The sequence below is a fragment of the Spermophilus citellus genome (genome assembly GCF_964194105.1).
Source record: "Spermophilus citellus genome assembly, chromosome: 5".
In the NCBI taxonomy this organism is placed as follows: domain Eukaryota; kingdom Metazoa; phylum Chordata; class Mammalia; order Rodentia; family Sciuridae; genus Spermophilus; species Spermophilus citellus.
This window is the reverse complement of record NC_138186.1, coordinates 66,157,289-66,171,304: the sequence shown is the minus strand read 5'-3', so window position 1 is coordinate 66,171,304 and position 14,016 is coordinate 66,157,289. Positions and strand designations below refer to the sequence as shown.

Sequence of the window (14,016 nt, the reverse complement as noted above, 5' to 3'; positions counted from 1 at the left end):
ATCATTCAAGAAGTTTTCAAAGAAATAGGGAGTGACTGGAGCACATTAATTTGGTACCATCAGAAGTAACTCAGTTTTAGTGGTTTGGTTACTAAAGACAATTGTGGCCCTGGAGCAGGAATTAGTCCTGGTGAATAGGCCACATCTTATTAATTCGTATGAAGTTGGGATAACAGCTGGTCCCTCTTGCCTTGTGTGCTCCTTGGGTTACTCAGCATGCTAGAAAAATAAACTTCAGAGGCTCTGGGTACAGTTAAGCATGGAAGCCAGCAAAATCTGCACTGCCTTGAGGCCCTGTGAATGTCATAGTTCAAAACCTTTTGTCAAAACGGAACATCTGAGATGCAGCCCCCTTCAGTGCTTGAGCTGAAAGCAACAGCTCTCTCCTCTTCTCTCGCCTCCCCCCCCCCCCCAATCTTCCAATTCCATGGGTAACTCTGGATTCAGATGTTTTCCTCAACAGATGGGAACAAGAAAGCTTTATCCGGTACAGTTAACACTACCGCCTCCTCCCACCCTCCCTTAAATAAAGAAATGTTCTGGACATTTAGAAAATAAGGCAGCTACAATATTGGTGTTTCATTAGCCTCCTCTAAAGCCTCAATGATCTAGCCTTTCACAGAATCCCTCAAAGCCTCAAGCTAACACCATCACCTCAAAAACTCAGGCTGTGGCTGGCACATTAGAGCTAAAAGAGACCAGAAATTCTGCTCGAGGATGTGGTATTGATGATTGGGGAAGGGGGTGTGAAAAGTTGTTTTTTTTTTTTTCAGTTTTTTCCCCCTCTTCTAACTTTGATTCTGTCACTTCTGTGAGGAGCAGCAGATATTGCCTAGCACAAGTCTCTTGGGCTTCGCCTGTGTTCAAGCCTCAATGGAAGAAAGTAAAATGTTAAATGTGAATATGCCTGTATGGAACTTGAATAACTAAGAGTAATTGTTTTCTTAATGAGCAGACAAGAAATTCAATGCTTAAAACCACACCAGATCTTCAAAACAAAGTAACAGATAAGAGGAGAATGTTTAGAATAAAATGTTCTTACTTACCTCTTCTTATCACTCCACCTTGGCCATTAAGAACGAGCCCACACTGGGCTTCCACAGAGCCCTTAATAAAAGAAAAATAAAATAAAATCACTGAGATATGATAGGTATGGTCATGTGGGTAGTCTTTCACACTGGTCCATCCCTCAACCCCTTCTCAATAGACCTGTGAAAGCAATCATTGAGCTAGGACAAGGTAGCCAGAAAACATTTGTAAGAAAAAAAAAATGCAAGAAAAACCACAATCTAAAAGTTGTATAAATTTTAAGGTATGCATTTTATATCACCATACAATATTGTACTTCAAAGTGCCTGAGAGCCTTTCATGTTGGCATCAGAGAATGAGAAGCCCTTTGAGTCTTCATCAAGGCACATAGAATATATACAGAGAGTGTACTCAGCACTTTACGAGGGGAGAAAATTTACCTGGAGATCAAGTCTGGGGTTGTGGGTTTCTTGGGAGCACATAGGAGCTATTTCACATGCAGGAATCAAGATATGTATGTCAGGGTTCTGTTTTACCCAAAGGTAAAAACGTCCTATATGCTACCCAAAATGGGCCTTATGGAGGAAATACCTTCAGGTCCACTCATTGTAGATCTTCAGGCTCCTAATGCATTGAGGAATCACTTGAGCTGGAAAGGTGGAAAGGATTTGCTGATTTTTGATTACAAAAAATATTTTTTTTTCTGCATCTGTCTTTTTTCCCCCCTAACTCAAAATGTGTTAAAGGCTCATTTTCCTTTACAAACAAACGAGGTATTGGACATGAAAGAGGCCTTGAAGGGTGTTAACCTACCCAACAGCCCGTGAAGAGTTAAGTAAATGCGGAGAGAGTCGGTGCATAATAAAAACCCACTTTACAAAACAACCTTTACAGCCCTGGCTCCCTTTTGCCTCCCCATTTTCACCATATTGAGGCAGGCCTGTAAGACCCCCCTTTTCAACCTACTCACCAGCTCTTTCTTATTTTAAATGTTCTGCCTTAAAGTGATTATCAAATCAATATGAAAAAAAAAAACTTGGAGACTGAGCATAAATTAAAGCGGTGATGGGAAAAGGTGTGACAGTTTTCTTTGTTGGCCATAGCAAATCTTTTTAGGGGACTCAAAGATGGAACTGAAGCCACAAGACTGTTTGCATCTGTTAGGCAGACTTAGACCGCCCTCCAAACCATTGGACTTTCACTTAAAATTCTGTGCAGGGAAAAGTATATTTACATTTGTTGCATTTGAAATGAGGCATATGCTGATGAATGTTTTAAAAAGGAAGAAATAAAAGGAGAGAGACGGGCTTCTCCCACACACTCCCTCCTCATTTCTCATTTTAAATGTAGTTATGACTCTTTCTTTTTCATTCTGCCAACTTAGTTTGGGAAGAGTGGAAGAAAATAGCTTGCCAGATTTACAAATGTCCTTCATAGAATTCACATACATGTGTGTGTATACACACAGACATATATTATAGATATATGTAGCTATGTAAATATATATACTTTTTTATCATACACTATACCCTGTTTCATCTTTTGCCCTGGAGTCATTCCTTCCTTAGTATGTGCAATGTCACTTTAGAATGAGTTATAAAAAAGAAAAGAGAGAATAAGTATATTAAAAGGAGGATGAAGAAAATGTTTCAAAATATCTGAAATGTAGAAGTAAAGGGCCTTGAAGTTCTCCAAGGGAAAGAACCACTTTCCCTCCCACTCTGTTAAGATGTTTATTTTCTTGGAAGAAACGAATCTTGGTCCCTTCACTTAACAAACTTTTCCCCCTCATAAGTAAAACATGTTGTTTGGTCGGATGACATTGCATAAATGACCAGTTGAATGGCACTAAGTCGAAAATTGGATAAACTACGGTGTCCTTTTGCACAGGATTCTCTCTTTGTCTGGTGCTTGCAAATGTTCTAATCCCCTCTTTTGAAAAATGCCCTGCTTTGTGCCTAGCACAGAAAAAAAATTTGTACAGATACAAAAAAATCAGCAGCAGACGTGGCTATTAAAAGAAGTAAATAGGTTTTAGTTGAGCTAAGCATTGAATGGCAGATTTTTTTCCCTCTTGAGACATAAGGGGATCCTTGTGTAAAATGTAAAAATGCCCTGAGCGTATAAAATTATTTTGTGAATATAAGTGTAGAAAGTCAAAATTTACGGAGCCAGATCTTTTTTCTTCCATATAGATCTTGCAGCTATGACCCTTTGTTGGAACTGTAAGGGCTTTCACTTTAATTTAAAAATAATCCCTTGCTCATAGGTATACAAGTGGGGGAGATTTTCTGTGCGCAACAAGGGATCTCTTACGTCTCCAACATATGCTCCTGGAATATCTCCCCACTGGTCCAGTGGAGTGGGGAGAAGTTGGCCAGCTTTGGACAAACTGAAAAAATGGGGACTCACAGATAGAGCTGCACTTTCCACTAAAAGAAGATACAAATTTGGGTTTTTCAGATTCTTATTGTGGGTTTAGTTGTTTTAAATGTGCCTAAGATAATATGATTGCATAATTATAAATTCTATTGTTGGCAAAGAATGTACAAAAAAACGTTTTAAGAAAGAAAGTAGGAGAGAGATCATCTGATTGAGTTAGGTTTTCACAGCGTCTGAATTCGTTTTAGCAATTTTCTTTTTTCCTGTCTACCTTCCTAATTGCCATCTCCCTTTCCTTCCCTCTCTCCCTCCCTTCCTCTTTCTTTTGCTTCCTTGGCTCTTTCTATATTTCCTCACGTGTGTTTTTAAAAAGAGTTCATCTTAAGCAAAACATAATGGGATGAAAAGGAAAAAATAATGATGTGAGTCATCCAACAGGGCTGTGAATGTGGGTAAACACCAGGCGCAGAGAATTAGACTCAATACTACACTATGGCAAAGTGCATTGTGCAGATTCTTTCATTGGGGTTGATTTTCGAGGTTTTTATTTACAGATTTCTTACTTTACATAGCAATCTAGTGTCTGGTGAAACTTTTACTCAAGCTCAGTGTTCCAACAATTTCCCAAGAACAAACGAGTTGCCTTCCCCCATACATAGCAAGATCACCACAGGCTCAGTGGAAGACAAGCTCCTGGAACAGGAGTGTAGACCCGACCCTGCAAAGTATGTAAACTGAGGGGTGCGATTGGTCATCAACTCATCGGGTCTTATTCTGAGTCGAGTTCACTCAAACCCAGCCTCCCTGATCTCCCCCACCCATCCGCTCAGGGTCAGAAATGTGGATTCACAAAAGACTTCTGTGAGTACTGGCCGAAGGTAGGGGCCGCAGCTAGCCGGACTAATTCGCGTCTAGGTGAAAAGCCTGGATCCAATAAGAGGGACAGAATGGGCACACTCCTCCTCTAATTGTTTTGATAACTTTTCGTGTGTGTGTGTGTGTGTGTGTGTGTGTGTGTGTGAGAGAGAGAGAGAGAGAGAGAGAGAGAGAGAGAGAGAGAGAGAGAGACGACTTACTGTCAGAGTATTAATGGAGTGGGAGGGGGAGGGCGAAGAGGGGAGGGCGCAGACAAATTCCCTGCATGCTTATTTACCTGCAAGTCGTCTGCTCCCGCGGCGGCCAGCCCCAGGCTGGGCCCTGGCAGGAGTCTTTGATCTGGGTGCATTCCATACTGAGAGCCATGGCTCATGAGGGACAGGTCGTGGCGGCGGTAGGCATCGAGGCAGCCCAGCTCCCGCCTCTGCTCGTCCAGGCAGGAGGACTTGAGCGCCCGCGCATTGTGCAGGTTAATAAAGTCGGTGGGCTCCCCGTGGTGGATCTGCTGGTAGTACTGTTGCGAGTGGTGGAGCGAGTTCAGAGAGTAGGCGTCGGGGGTGACCGCCGGGTGGCTGTGCTGAAACTCGTAATGGAAAGACTGGTGGTGGAGCGGGGTGTACTGGTGGTTAGTGGAGAAGTAGGGGGACGCAAACTCGGTGCCGGTGGTAGAGTAAGTTAGAGGAGAGGAGGAGGAATAGGCGACAGTGGAATTGGCTACGGACTCCAGACAGCCAAGCTGCATCAAACGGTAGCTGTTTGATCCGTCGTGACGTATCTGGAAGGAAGAGGGGGAAAAGGGAGAGCAGAAAAACTTGAGGTTTGTCATTTTGCAACCAAGCCGCCACTCTCCCAGAGCCTGGAGCTCTCTTTAGCTTTCCAAGGAGAGCGAGTAAGCAGGGCTCAGGCAGAGCGGCAGCCGGGGCTCAGCGCCTTTGCTAGAGAGCCTTGGCGAACAGGCGAACTGGGGGTGGGCGGCCTCGTCCTCACAGTGGAGAGAGCGGGAAAAAAAAATCCCCCACCCTATATAGGTGCGGGCGACATCACACACGCACACACACGCACACACATAACACACACCCAGCCCCTGCTCGACTTGTGCAGGGAGCTGGGCGTTGGGAACCAGGTTTGCGACTGACTCCGGGGACACCCTGAGCAGGAGAGAGCCCATACGCAGAAAGTCCTATTCCCGCGCGTCGCCACTCCAGCCAGATCCCAACACCGAAATTCTGATCCTGTCCATGACAAGATGTTTGGCCAGGGCTACTCAAAATCATTGTCCATATATTTATATTAAAAAAAATCCATTCTGCAAATCGTTCAACTTGCTCACTTTCTTTAGTCAACCATTTGGGGGAGGGAATCCGACCCACCTTCTCTGCTTCCCTTTCCTTGAATAAACCGGCTCCAAAAGGGGTGCGTTGCTCCCCACCCCCCATGTCCACCTACCGCCCCCCATCAGTCCCTTTTCTTTGCCTTTCTGAGAATCCTTTTTCTGTCTCTATCTCTTTCTCCTCAGCACCCTCCCCTTATTATTAGGATTATGTTTTCTCCCTCATTATGGCAAATGTTTCTTAACAGAGTTGCCCTTCCTGGCGACAGATGTCATAACGAACTTTCTCCCCTTCCCTTCCTTAACTTCCCCTGAAAGCCAGATTATAATTAAACGTAACGGTCCAATATAGATTAGAGGCAGGGGAAGCTGCCGCCACCGCCGCCACCGCCGCCGCCGCCACACACACGCGCGCTCAAAAAAAAAAAAAAAAAGTAATAATACCTCAGCATCGTGGACTAGTCCCGGAAAGGTAGTTGACATGTTGGGTTTCTCCAAAAGCTTACGATGCAATTTCCCCCTCCAAAAAAAGAATCGGGAAAAAAAATCCAAACTTCTTGTATTTTCCAATTTTTTTTAAGGAAAAAAAATGTTCTATAGATAGAGATCTAAATTGTAATGGTTTTGCCCGGATCAGATAGCTCCTTGCCTCGTACCCACTTAAAAACCTGTAGGAACAAAATTTTCCCTCTGCACAAAAGCAGCTCCCTGGAACAGATTTTGTACTTGCTGAGTATTTCTTTGGCTGATGTCGTAGGTCCCTTGGTAATATAGAAGTTTTGAAAATTAAGCATCAGCACTGAGAACTGGGAGGACAATAGGCAGAAGAGATTTATCCCAGGAGACAAGGAATAAATATTGTATCTTCGCCTAATAAGGAACTGGAGGTTCTTTCAACATTTTTATCCATTTTTTCCAACCTTTATCATGCTTTTCTATACCGACTGAGGTGGGGACACATCTCTGCGGAGAGCATTTGCACACACATTTTATTGTAAAGATAGAGATCTAGCCCCAATATGTGTATATTAGAGATAGAAATATATATTAATTAAAGCTTCCTTTTACATGGGTAAGTGCTCATTCCTATTGGCTCCACTTCCTGCATGCTGAGAACTGGCTTTTTCCAACAAGCATCCGAATCAATTTTGCCTAGATTGGGGTATCTGCTTTCGCCCAAGTGGAAACAATACTGCTCTTTCCATATTTACATCGAATTTGGGTTCTTTCCCCCTTTTGAAAGGCAACACCAGGAGGTGGCTTACACTTTTCAGCAGCTTTTAAAATAAATAACCATGAGGGACAGTCCCAAGTTTCCATCATAAAGAAGTGGTGTAACTGGCAATGAATTTAGGAAAAATGCAAGAGAATAAAGACGTGGTGACAAGATTCTACACTTAGGTAAATATTGTTTTTCACTCCCAAACCCAACATATTTTTCTTTTCTTTTGTGTTTTCCTTCTTCCCTTGTAAATAGTGTTGGTTGGAAGGGAGGGGGCATTTAGCAGTGGAACCAGGTATTTGAACATTACCCCCAAAATAACCCTTAAGTGCTTGTAGTTATATTTTACAAAGAGAGAACAGGAAGGAGGCAGTGCACACACCTTACTCCATTTCTTTGGTGGATTTCTTGACTTTCAAACAGTTTTGAGCTTTAGTTTGTTCAAAATTTAGCTTCCCCTACTAGGTTGTCTAGTGCCTGCAGGGGGTGGCAGTGGCTATAAACTGGCAAGACTGAGACTTTGCATGGTCTGTTCTCCACCCCTGTTTCTTAAGAGAGAATTGGCTGGCCCCTAAGACTCATCTCAGAGATAGAAGGGGTAATTCAGTCTTAATTGTCATTTCATTTGGTTAGCTTTTAAGTGTTTAAGCTGAGAAGGTGTCTTAATAATAAGCCGCAGGCAAACAGGCATGTGGCTTTTTTTTGGGGGGGGGGTCAGGGTTTGGGAGGGTTTATTAGGATCTGCTCATGCAGGCTAACTGGGGCTGTCACTCAGAGCTCTTTGCTTTATACAAATGGACAAAGGCACAGGACAAGAATTGAAATGCATTGTCTGAAATGGAGATCTGAGATGCTTCAGTCCTGAACAGGGGTCAGCAGCCAACACTTGCTCCCTATTTCAATGTACACCAGCCTCCCCCCACCTTCTTGGGATTCCATATTTTGGTTTAATGAAGTCAGGAGACAGAGAGGTCAATGCGATGATAAGGAAGAATGTCCAACTTGATCTTTAAGTAGAAGGGATAAGATAGGTGCTATTGACACTGAGGGGCTGAATCCCAAAATGCTTGCATCAGAGTCTTTGTTTCCCAGGTCTAAGTCAGCCCTTCATAGTTTACCCAGAGAGAAAATAAGTAATCTTTATCCATAGTAGCTGGGGCCTGCCCCCATTACTTTACCCTAAAAATCTCTGCCCTTGATAAAGTTCAAACCTTCCCCCTGAAGAATATGCAAGTTATCTTGTGAATAGTCAGATTCACTTTCTTTAGTGGATGATGTTGACTCCCCAGTCAGTCCAAGCTCTAATGGAAAAGGATGACACCTTCTCAGCCTATACTCCTTCCCGCCCTCCCACCCCCCAACTGCCAGATATATCTTTATTGAAGGCAAAGGGACTTTCTTCTCAGGCTTCAGTCCAAGCAGCAGAGACTGTCTCCTGGGAACAACCAGGAGGCTCAGGACAAACTGGCTGCCTGTTCCGCCTGCTGTCCCAGTGTATTTGATCCACGTGTTTTTTCCCTGTCCCAGGGAAGAGCCACATGCTCCCCTGCACTCAGATGATTTGGCCTTATAATACTCTCAGTAATAAGTTCTAGCCTGAGCAGAGTATATACCACAAAGTGACCTCCAGTTGCCCCCACCCATCTGAATGCATCAGGACATCGCTGAGTTACTGGCAAATATACCTCTCTACTCCATCCCCCTATTCTCATTCCATTGCATTCTCATTCTCATTCCTATTCTCATTTCCTGAGTGGCTTTTAGGTACTCAGGCAAAGAGAATCCAGAGTTTCTTTTATTGTGCCCCTGAACACCCTTGGATTTGGAGAAAACTAAAGATCACAGAGAATGAGAACAATCCTTTTATTTGCAATTAAGGTATATAAAACAGGAAGGAAATGTGTATCACTTTTACTTTGGGGATCTACTTCATCAGGGCCCCCATCTTTGGAAATAGTTTCCCTGTTCCCATGTCCCAGACTCCCTATACAAGCATCTAAACCTTAAAGAAACTTCACTTGGCCAACTGCTCCCTCCCACATCATCTTAACTTAAAAAAAAAAAAAAAAAAAAGCTGTTTCTCCCTGAAAGAAAAATTGAGGAAATCATCCATGCCATATGCACACACTGGTCAGTGTTCCCTTCCATCTGCTCTGGGGTTGCTCAGCTCGCCCCTTTTGTAAAGAAATTCATTGAGGCAGGTGTGTGGTTTGGTGCCTTGTGTGTGATGTGCATGCGCTGGATTTGTTTTTGTCAGACAGCTCTCCCACCTCTCCCCCTCCCATCCAATTAATAGTCTTGAGCAATTAATAAGTGCCATCTTGCTTGACCCAAAGTCTGGGCTTTTCAGCAAAGTTAATTCCTCTTTCTCTGTTTTGCCCCTTTCCTGGAGAATGATTGGCCACACATTCTCCAGCGGGTGGCGTAATTGAATTAACTAGCCACAACATATTGGAGACAGGGCGGTGCCTGGGGCCCCCTCCATGGGAGAACTAGTGGTGTGCATTCTAGCCTCAGCCAGAGGCCAGGCCAATACTTGCCCACTCAAAATAGCCCACAAGAGCATGGAGAAGCCCTGCCACCCTGGCAGGGTAGAAGCCAGAAAGGGTATCCCTTTAGCACCTGGTGCTCTAGTTTTGTGCTTCATCACTCTAGGAGGGATTGCCCTTATGAAGTTACTTTAGGAATCTGCTAAGAAATCTTTATGTGCATTATTTTTGTTTAGATTAGGGTCTAGGGCTGGAAGACAATTTTTGAAAATTGTAGGCCCATTTTCTGAACTTCTAGGTTGGTACTGAAAGTTTGGACCTAATCTCAAACATCATCACTAAAAGGATCTGCTGCACACGGCTTATTTGAGGTTGGCGAATAAGACCAGCCATATTGTGCCTAGCCCTAACTTTAATAAACATGTATTCCTTCAGGTTCGTTTTCTTTTTTGGCTACTTGTTTTTCCTTTGCTCCTGCAAATTAGATTTAATTTGTTCTCATTCCTTTAGTAAATTCTCTCACAAAACTGTCCATGTAACACTAAAGCAAAGTAGAGTTATAATTGCAATTATTTGGACATTTTCTACCAAAAAAGAATTTCCTTGAATATATTTACACACATGAATCAACCAGAATATCTTCCTCAATTCTACCCTCCCCTTTTCTTCTTTCCTTTCTCCCTCTTTTATGTCTTTCCTTTGTCCTACCTTCACTTTTAGAGAGAAGTACAGATGAAATTGAATTCATCAAATTTGTACCATTAAGCAAGTATGTGAGAACATTTTCTAAGAATGAAATTAGTATGCTCTGTTCCAGTGGGGCATGCAGCTCCATAACTGAGACATGAGTTTGCACAATAGGGATCCTATTTCTACCCTCTGGCTTTGAAAGAATACTTGTTTAGGAGAACAGTGGTGCACTGAGGATCCAAAGTAGTAGGTGATGCTCTTTACACAAAGCAAAACAAGAGGTGTAGATATGAATATGTGTACTTCTCCTACTGCTTTCAGCATCTCTCTTTTACTCTCCATATCTTGTATGAAAAAGGATGTCTTTAAAGAATCAAGAGCAGCCAAAGGACATCTGTGTCCTATCTAAGGCTGTCCTTGTTTTGACCACTCTCAGGTACTCAGCTACCCCTTTGAGAATTCCCTCCTCTGAATACCTTCTCCTGGATAGACTTCCAAGAGGTGCTCAGCTGTGGATCTCCAAAAACCAATCACAGAGTAACTGTAACTTCTCAGGGTTCTCTCCCCAGGAAGCCTGAGTTTCAATTACTCAGAATTTTAATGACTCAAAACTTCACTGTAAGTGATCCACCACTTACAGTGGTGTGTGTCTTCTAACCTAACCTCTCCCAGTCACAGTTGAGGTGGGTAGAGGAGTGGGTCTAATCCTTCAGGTGACAGAAAGACAAAAAATTGGTTGGGTTTTCACCAACCCCCCAACAAACAAAGTGGGGGCAGAAAAATGTTCCAAACAATCAAGGAAATACTGGGCAAGAGCAAGCCATCTAAACTTGACCCAGTTACATGGGCAGCTGGGGCCAAAGGGCACTACAATGTGAGTTCTCACACTCAAGCGCTGCGCTGAGGTCAGGGAACTACAATGTGAGTGCTCACACTCAGCGCTTCTCCTTTCTTCCACTTCTTCCCAATGTAGTGCTTACTTTTCTTTCAGTCTCTGAATATCCCTCCCTTTCCCTTTCCTCCAATCCAATCCACCTTTGACAACAAAAGGACCTCTCTGCATCCATTACCTAATTGCAAATGAGAAAAGGCAGACATTAAAAAAAAAAAAAAGCTTTAGAATGTTTAGGAGAAATTAACATTTATGACAGACTTTCCAGTTATTTCAGTTTAAGGATTGTCACTGATTTTTTAAACTCTTCTTTCTTTCTTCCTTCCTTTCTCTTTCTCTTTCTTTCTTTTTCTTTCTCCATCCCTTCTCTCTTCTCTCTCTTCTCTTTTCTTTTCCTTTTTACCTCCTCCTTTCCGACCCTGCCCTGCCCTCTGAGCTGTTTATCAAAAGCCTTCCACAGATTTCTATTCCGCCTTAGCCTTGCAGCCGATAGGCAAACACGGATTCCATAACCGTACAGGGAAAATGCATTTGCAAGCAATTAAAAAGGCTTGCGAACGTATTAGTAGAAAATTAAATGGGAGATCTCTATTGTCTGAAGTCTTCTCTTTGATGACAGTGAAACTTAGGGCTAGGGTCCTCATTTGAGTGGGCAGGCTCCCAGCCCTTCAACAGCCGCCAAACTGGCAGATCGCGGACTAGCCCAATCCAGTGCATGCAGCTCGTGCGCGCGCAGAGCCTGCTTGACCAGCCCTACCCTGTTAGGGGGCCTTCACCCTCAGGCAGCAGGCGGGAGACCCGCGAGGGCAAGATGCCCTGGAGGCCTCCTGGCTGGACGGGATCATTTAAGCGGGAAACCAACTCTTCTCTCCATAAGGTCTCAAAGCTCTTTCATGGGAAATTTGCCGCTTTGGACTAAGAAATGCTTGAGTTCCGAAAGAGATATGCACTCTGTCCTCCAGCGTTCTAGGAGGTTTTGAAAGTTCGTTTGCCAGCCTTCGGATTGTACGGAGAGCCTCATTTTGCCAAGCGCTTTTTATTGGTATTGACTCATTTGAACCTGAGAACACGCCTCTTCACCACTCAAGTAGGAAGGAAATGTATGATTATTATCCTCTTTTTGGAGAGGAAAGAATAACAACAAAGCAACAGTAACAGCAAATGTTTATTGAGCACTTATCATAGGAGCCAGGCCCTGTTGCCAGCCGTTTAAAAAACATTCATATTATTTTATTTTCACAGCAATAGGATGAGGTAGGTATTAGTGCAAACATATTCTCTTCGCAAAGATGAGGAAACCGAAGTACCTGGCGGTTGATTACTTAAGACCCCAGACGTCCATCGCCCTATTCTACTCCACGGGATCAGGTAGGCAAGCCCCGGAAAGTGAAGCTGAAAGAACTGTGAATGATCGCCAACGTTACATGGGACCTTGAACTCAGTGATTTTGGCTTCAATTCCAAAGTTTTTCCTACATCTTCTGACTTTCGCTGCTGTGTCTAAACTTTTACAAAATTTTCAATTTCCTCCTTTTATACTCCCCTATTGCTCTCTAAACTCTTTAAAACACCCAGTGACGGCCTGGTCCAAGTTTCTTTTACAGTGTCATTTTGACACCTTCCAGCCAAAGTCGTCTGGACTATCTCCGCAGTAAATTAAGCCTCCGGGCTCTTACCTTTAGTTTTAGAAAGTCACAGAGAAGGACGCGCGGCTTCCAGGGTGGTCTCTTCCCAAGCTGGTCCGCCTCTACCTCTGTTTCCGGAGGCTCCAGTCGGCCCCTTCTGAATCTTCGGCCCCAGGGGTGGCCAGCTATACCTGCCAATCTCCTTTTGCACCGGGTTTCCATTCACAGGGCAGCTTCGGCTTTGCGAATCCAGCGCTGGCCTCCGGGACCTCCTAGCAACTGAGGTTGCAAATTGAAACCCAACCGCAGGAGCCTTGGCTCTGGAACCACAGGGCCTGGCTGTCAGTCCTGATTTTATCTGAAGACTTTGCTTAATTTTCTCATCTGTAAAATGGGAAATATACTGACACTTAGCTTGAACAGCTGTTGCAAGACTTAAGTGAATATTGTAGCTGAGATTATCATGCTAAAGGCCCTGAGTTCCATCCTTAGCACCAGTTAAATCTATGTAGTGGCTATATACCCTCGTAGTCGGTGTGGACAGTAGAAAGAACTTAAATGTTGGTGTTATTATTCACAAAAAGGGAGGTTGTTAGGTAGGCTACTAGAGAGATGTTCTGTTAATAAGGACCTTTTCTCCCCCGCTGTCCATTTTGTAGTACCTTGGACAAATGACATCAAAGAAAATCTGACTGGAGGAGATGTTAAAGGCCACCAGATCCTAAGCTTTACTGAAGTATGAAGTCACACTGTCAGTCAAGGCACAGGGCCAGAGCTGGAGTTAGAACTCAGATGCTTGCATCCATTTAGTCCAAAGAAGCTCATTTGGGATCCACAGACTTGGACAGTTCATTTCCCCCCACACTCTATTTTTATTCTTTTTTTTTTTTTTGACTAATTAGTATTTACTCCTGGCTTAATCACCAGTTTGAACTTTGGATTTTAAGGTTTCATGTATTCTGTCTCTGTCTCTATCTGACCTCCCTTTGTTTCTCCATACTTGCCCCCTCCCTCTCCATCAATCTCTCCTGCCTTTCCCCTCCCACACTTGCCCTTAGCTTCTCCTTCACACCCATCCTCTGTTAATGTATTCCAGGGTACCCTTCTGCTCTCCTGGGATTCTTCTTTGACTTACATGTTCCCATATCTCCAAAGGTCTCTGTTTCACTTTTGTTGCAATGTCTTGGACATGGCTTCAGTAAGGTGAGGGGTGGAGGTGCTCCTCTATCTGCAGCCCTTCATATTATGGTCACCCTAATACATGGCTTCTCTTCTCCTTCTGACAACCCCCTGTGGATCTGTCTAGTTGCTGACCCCAGCTCCAGTCTCTTCTCCCTCCTACTAGCCTTGGGGAGCTTTGAGGCAACCAAGGCCTCCAGTTACTTTTTTTATTTTTTCTCTCTCTCTAAAAGAGCTTTGTCTGCTTCTTCTGTCAATTACCCCAGTAGCCTCTCGGAGGCCCCGTTTATTTTTCCATTGACC

At 43.7% G+C, this 14,016-nt stretch overlaps 1 protein-coding gene across 2 annotated transcripts in view; it reads right to left on the bottom strand.

Moving 5' to 3' along the window:
• TFAP2D (transcription factor AP-2 delta) overlaps positions 1-12,756 on the bottom strand; it is a gene marked incomplete at both ends in the record, with an annotated part of 63,818 nt that extends 51,062 nt beyond the window's left edge. Inside the window, 3 exons of one of the 2 annotated variants that reach the window (XM_081295960.1) lie at positions 1,047-1,107; positions 4,565-5,062; positions 12,586-12,756. In XM_081295960.1, coding sequence (XP_081152086.1) covers positions 1,047-1,107; positions 4,565-5,062; positions 12,586-12,756 — 730 coding nt within the window. Of the gene's footprint in view, positions 1-1,046; positions 1,108-4,564; positions 5,063-6,061; positions 6,101-12,585 lie in introns of those variants that run through there. The other variant, XM_081295961.1, reaches the window with a different exon arrangement.
• Positions 12,757-14,016: the final 1,260 nt, after the last annotated feature.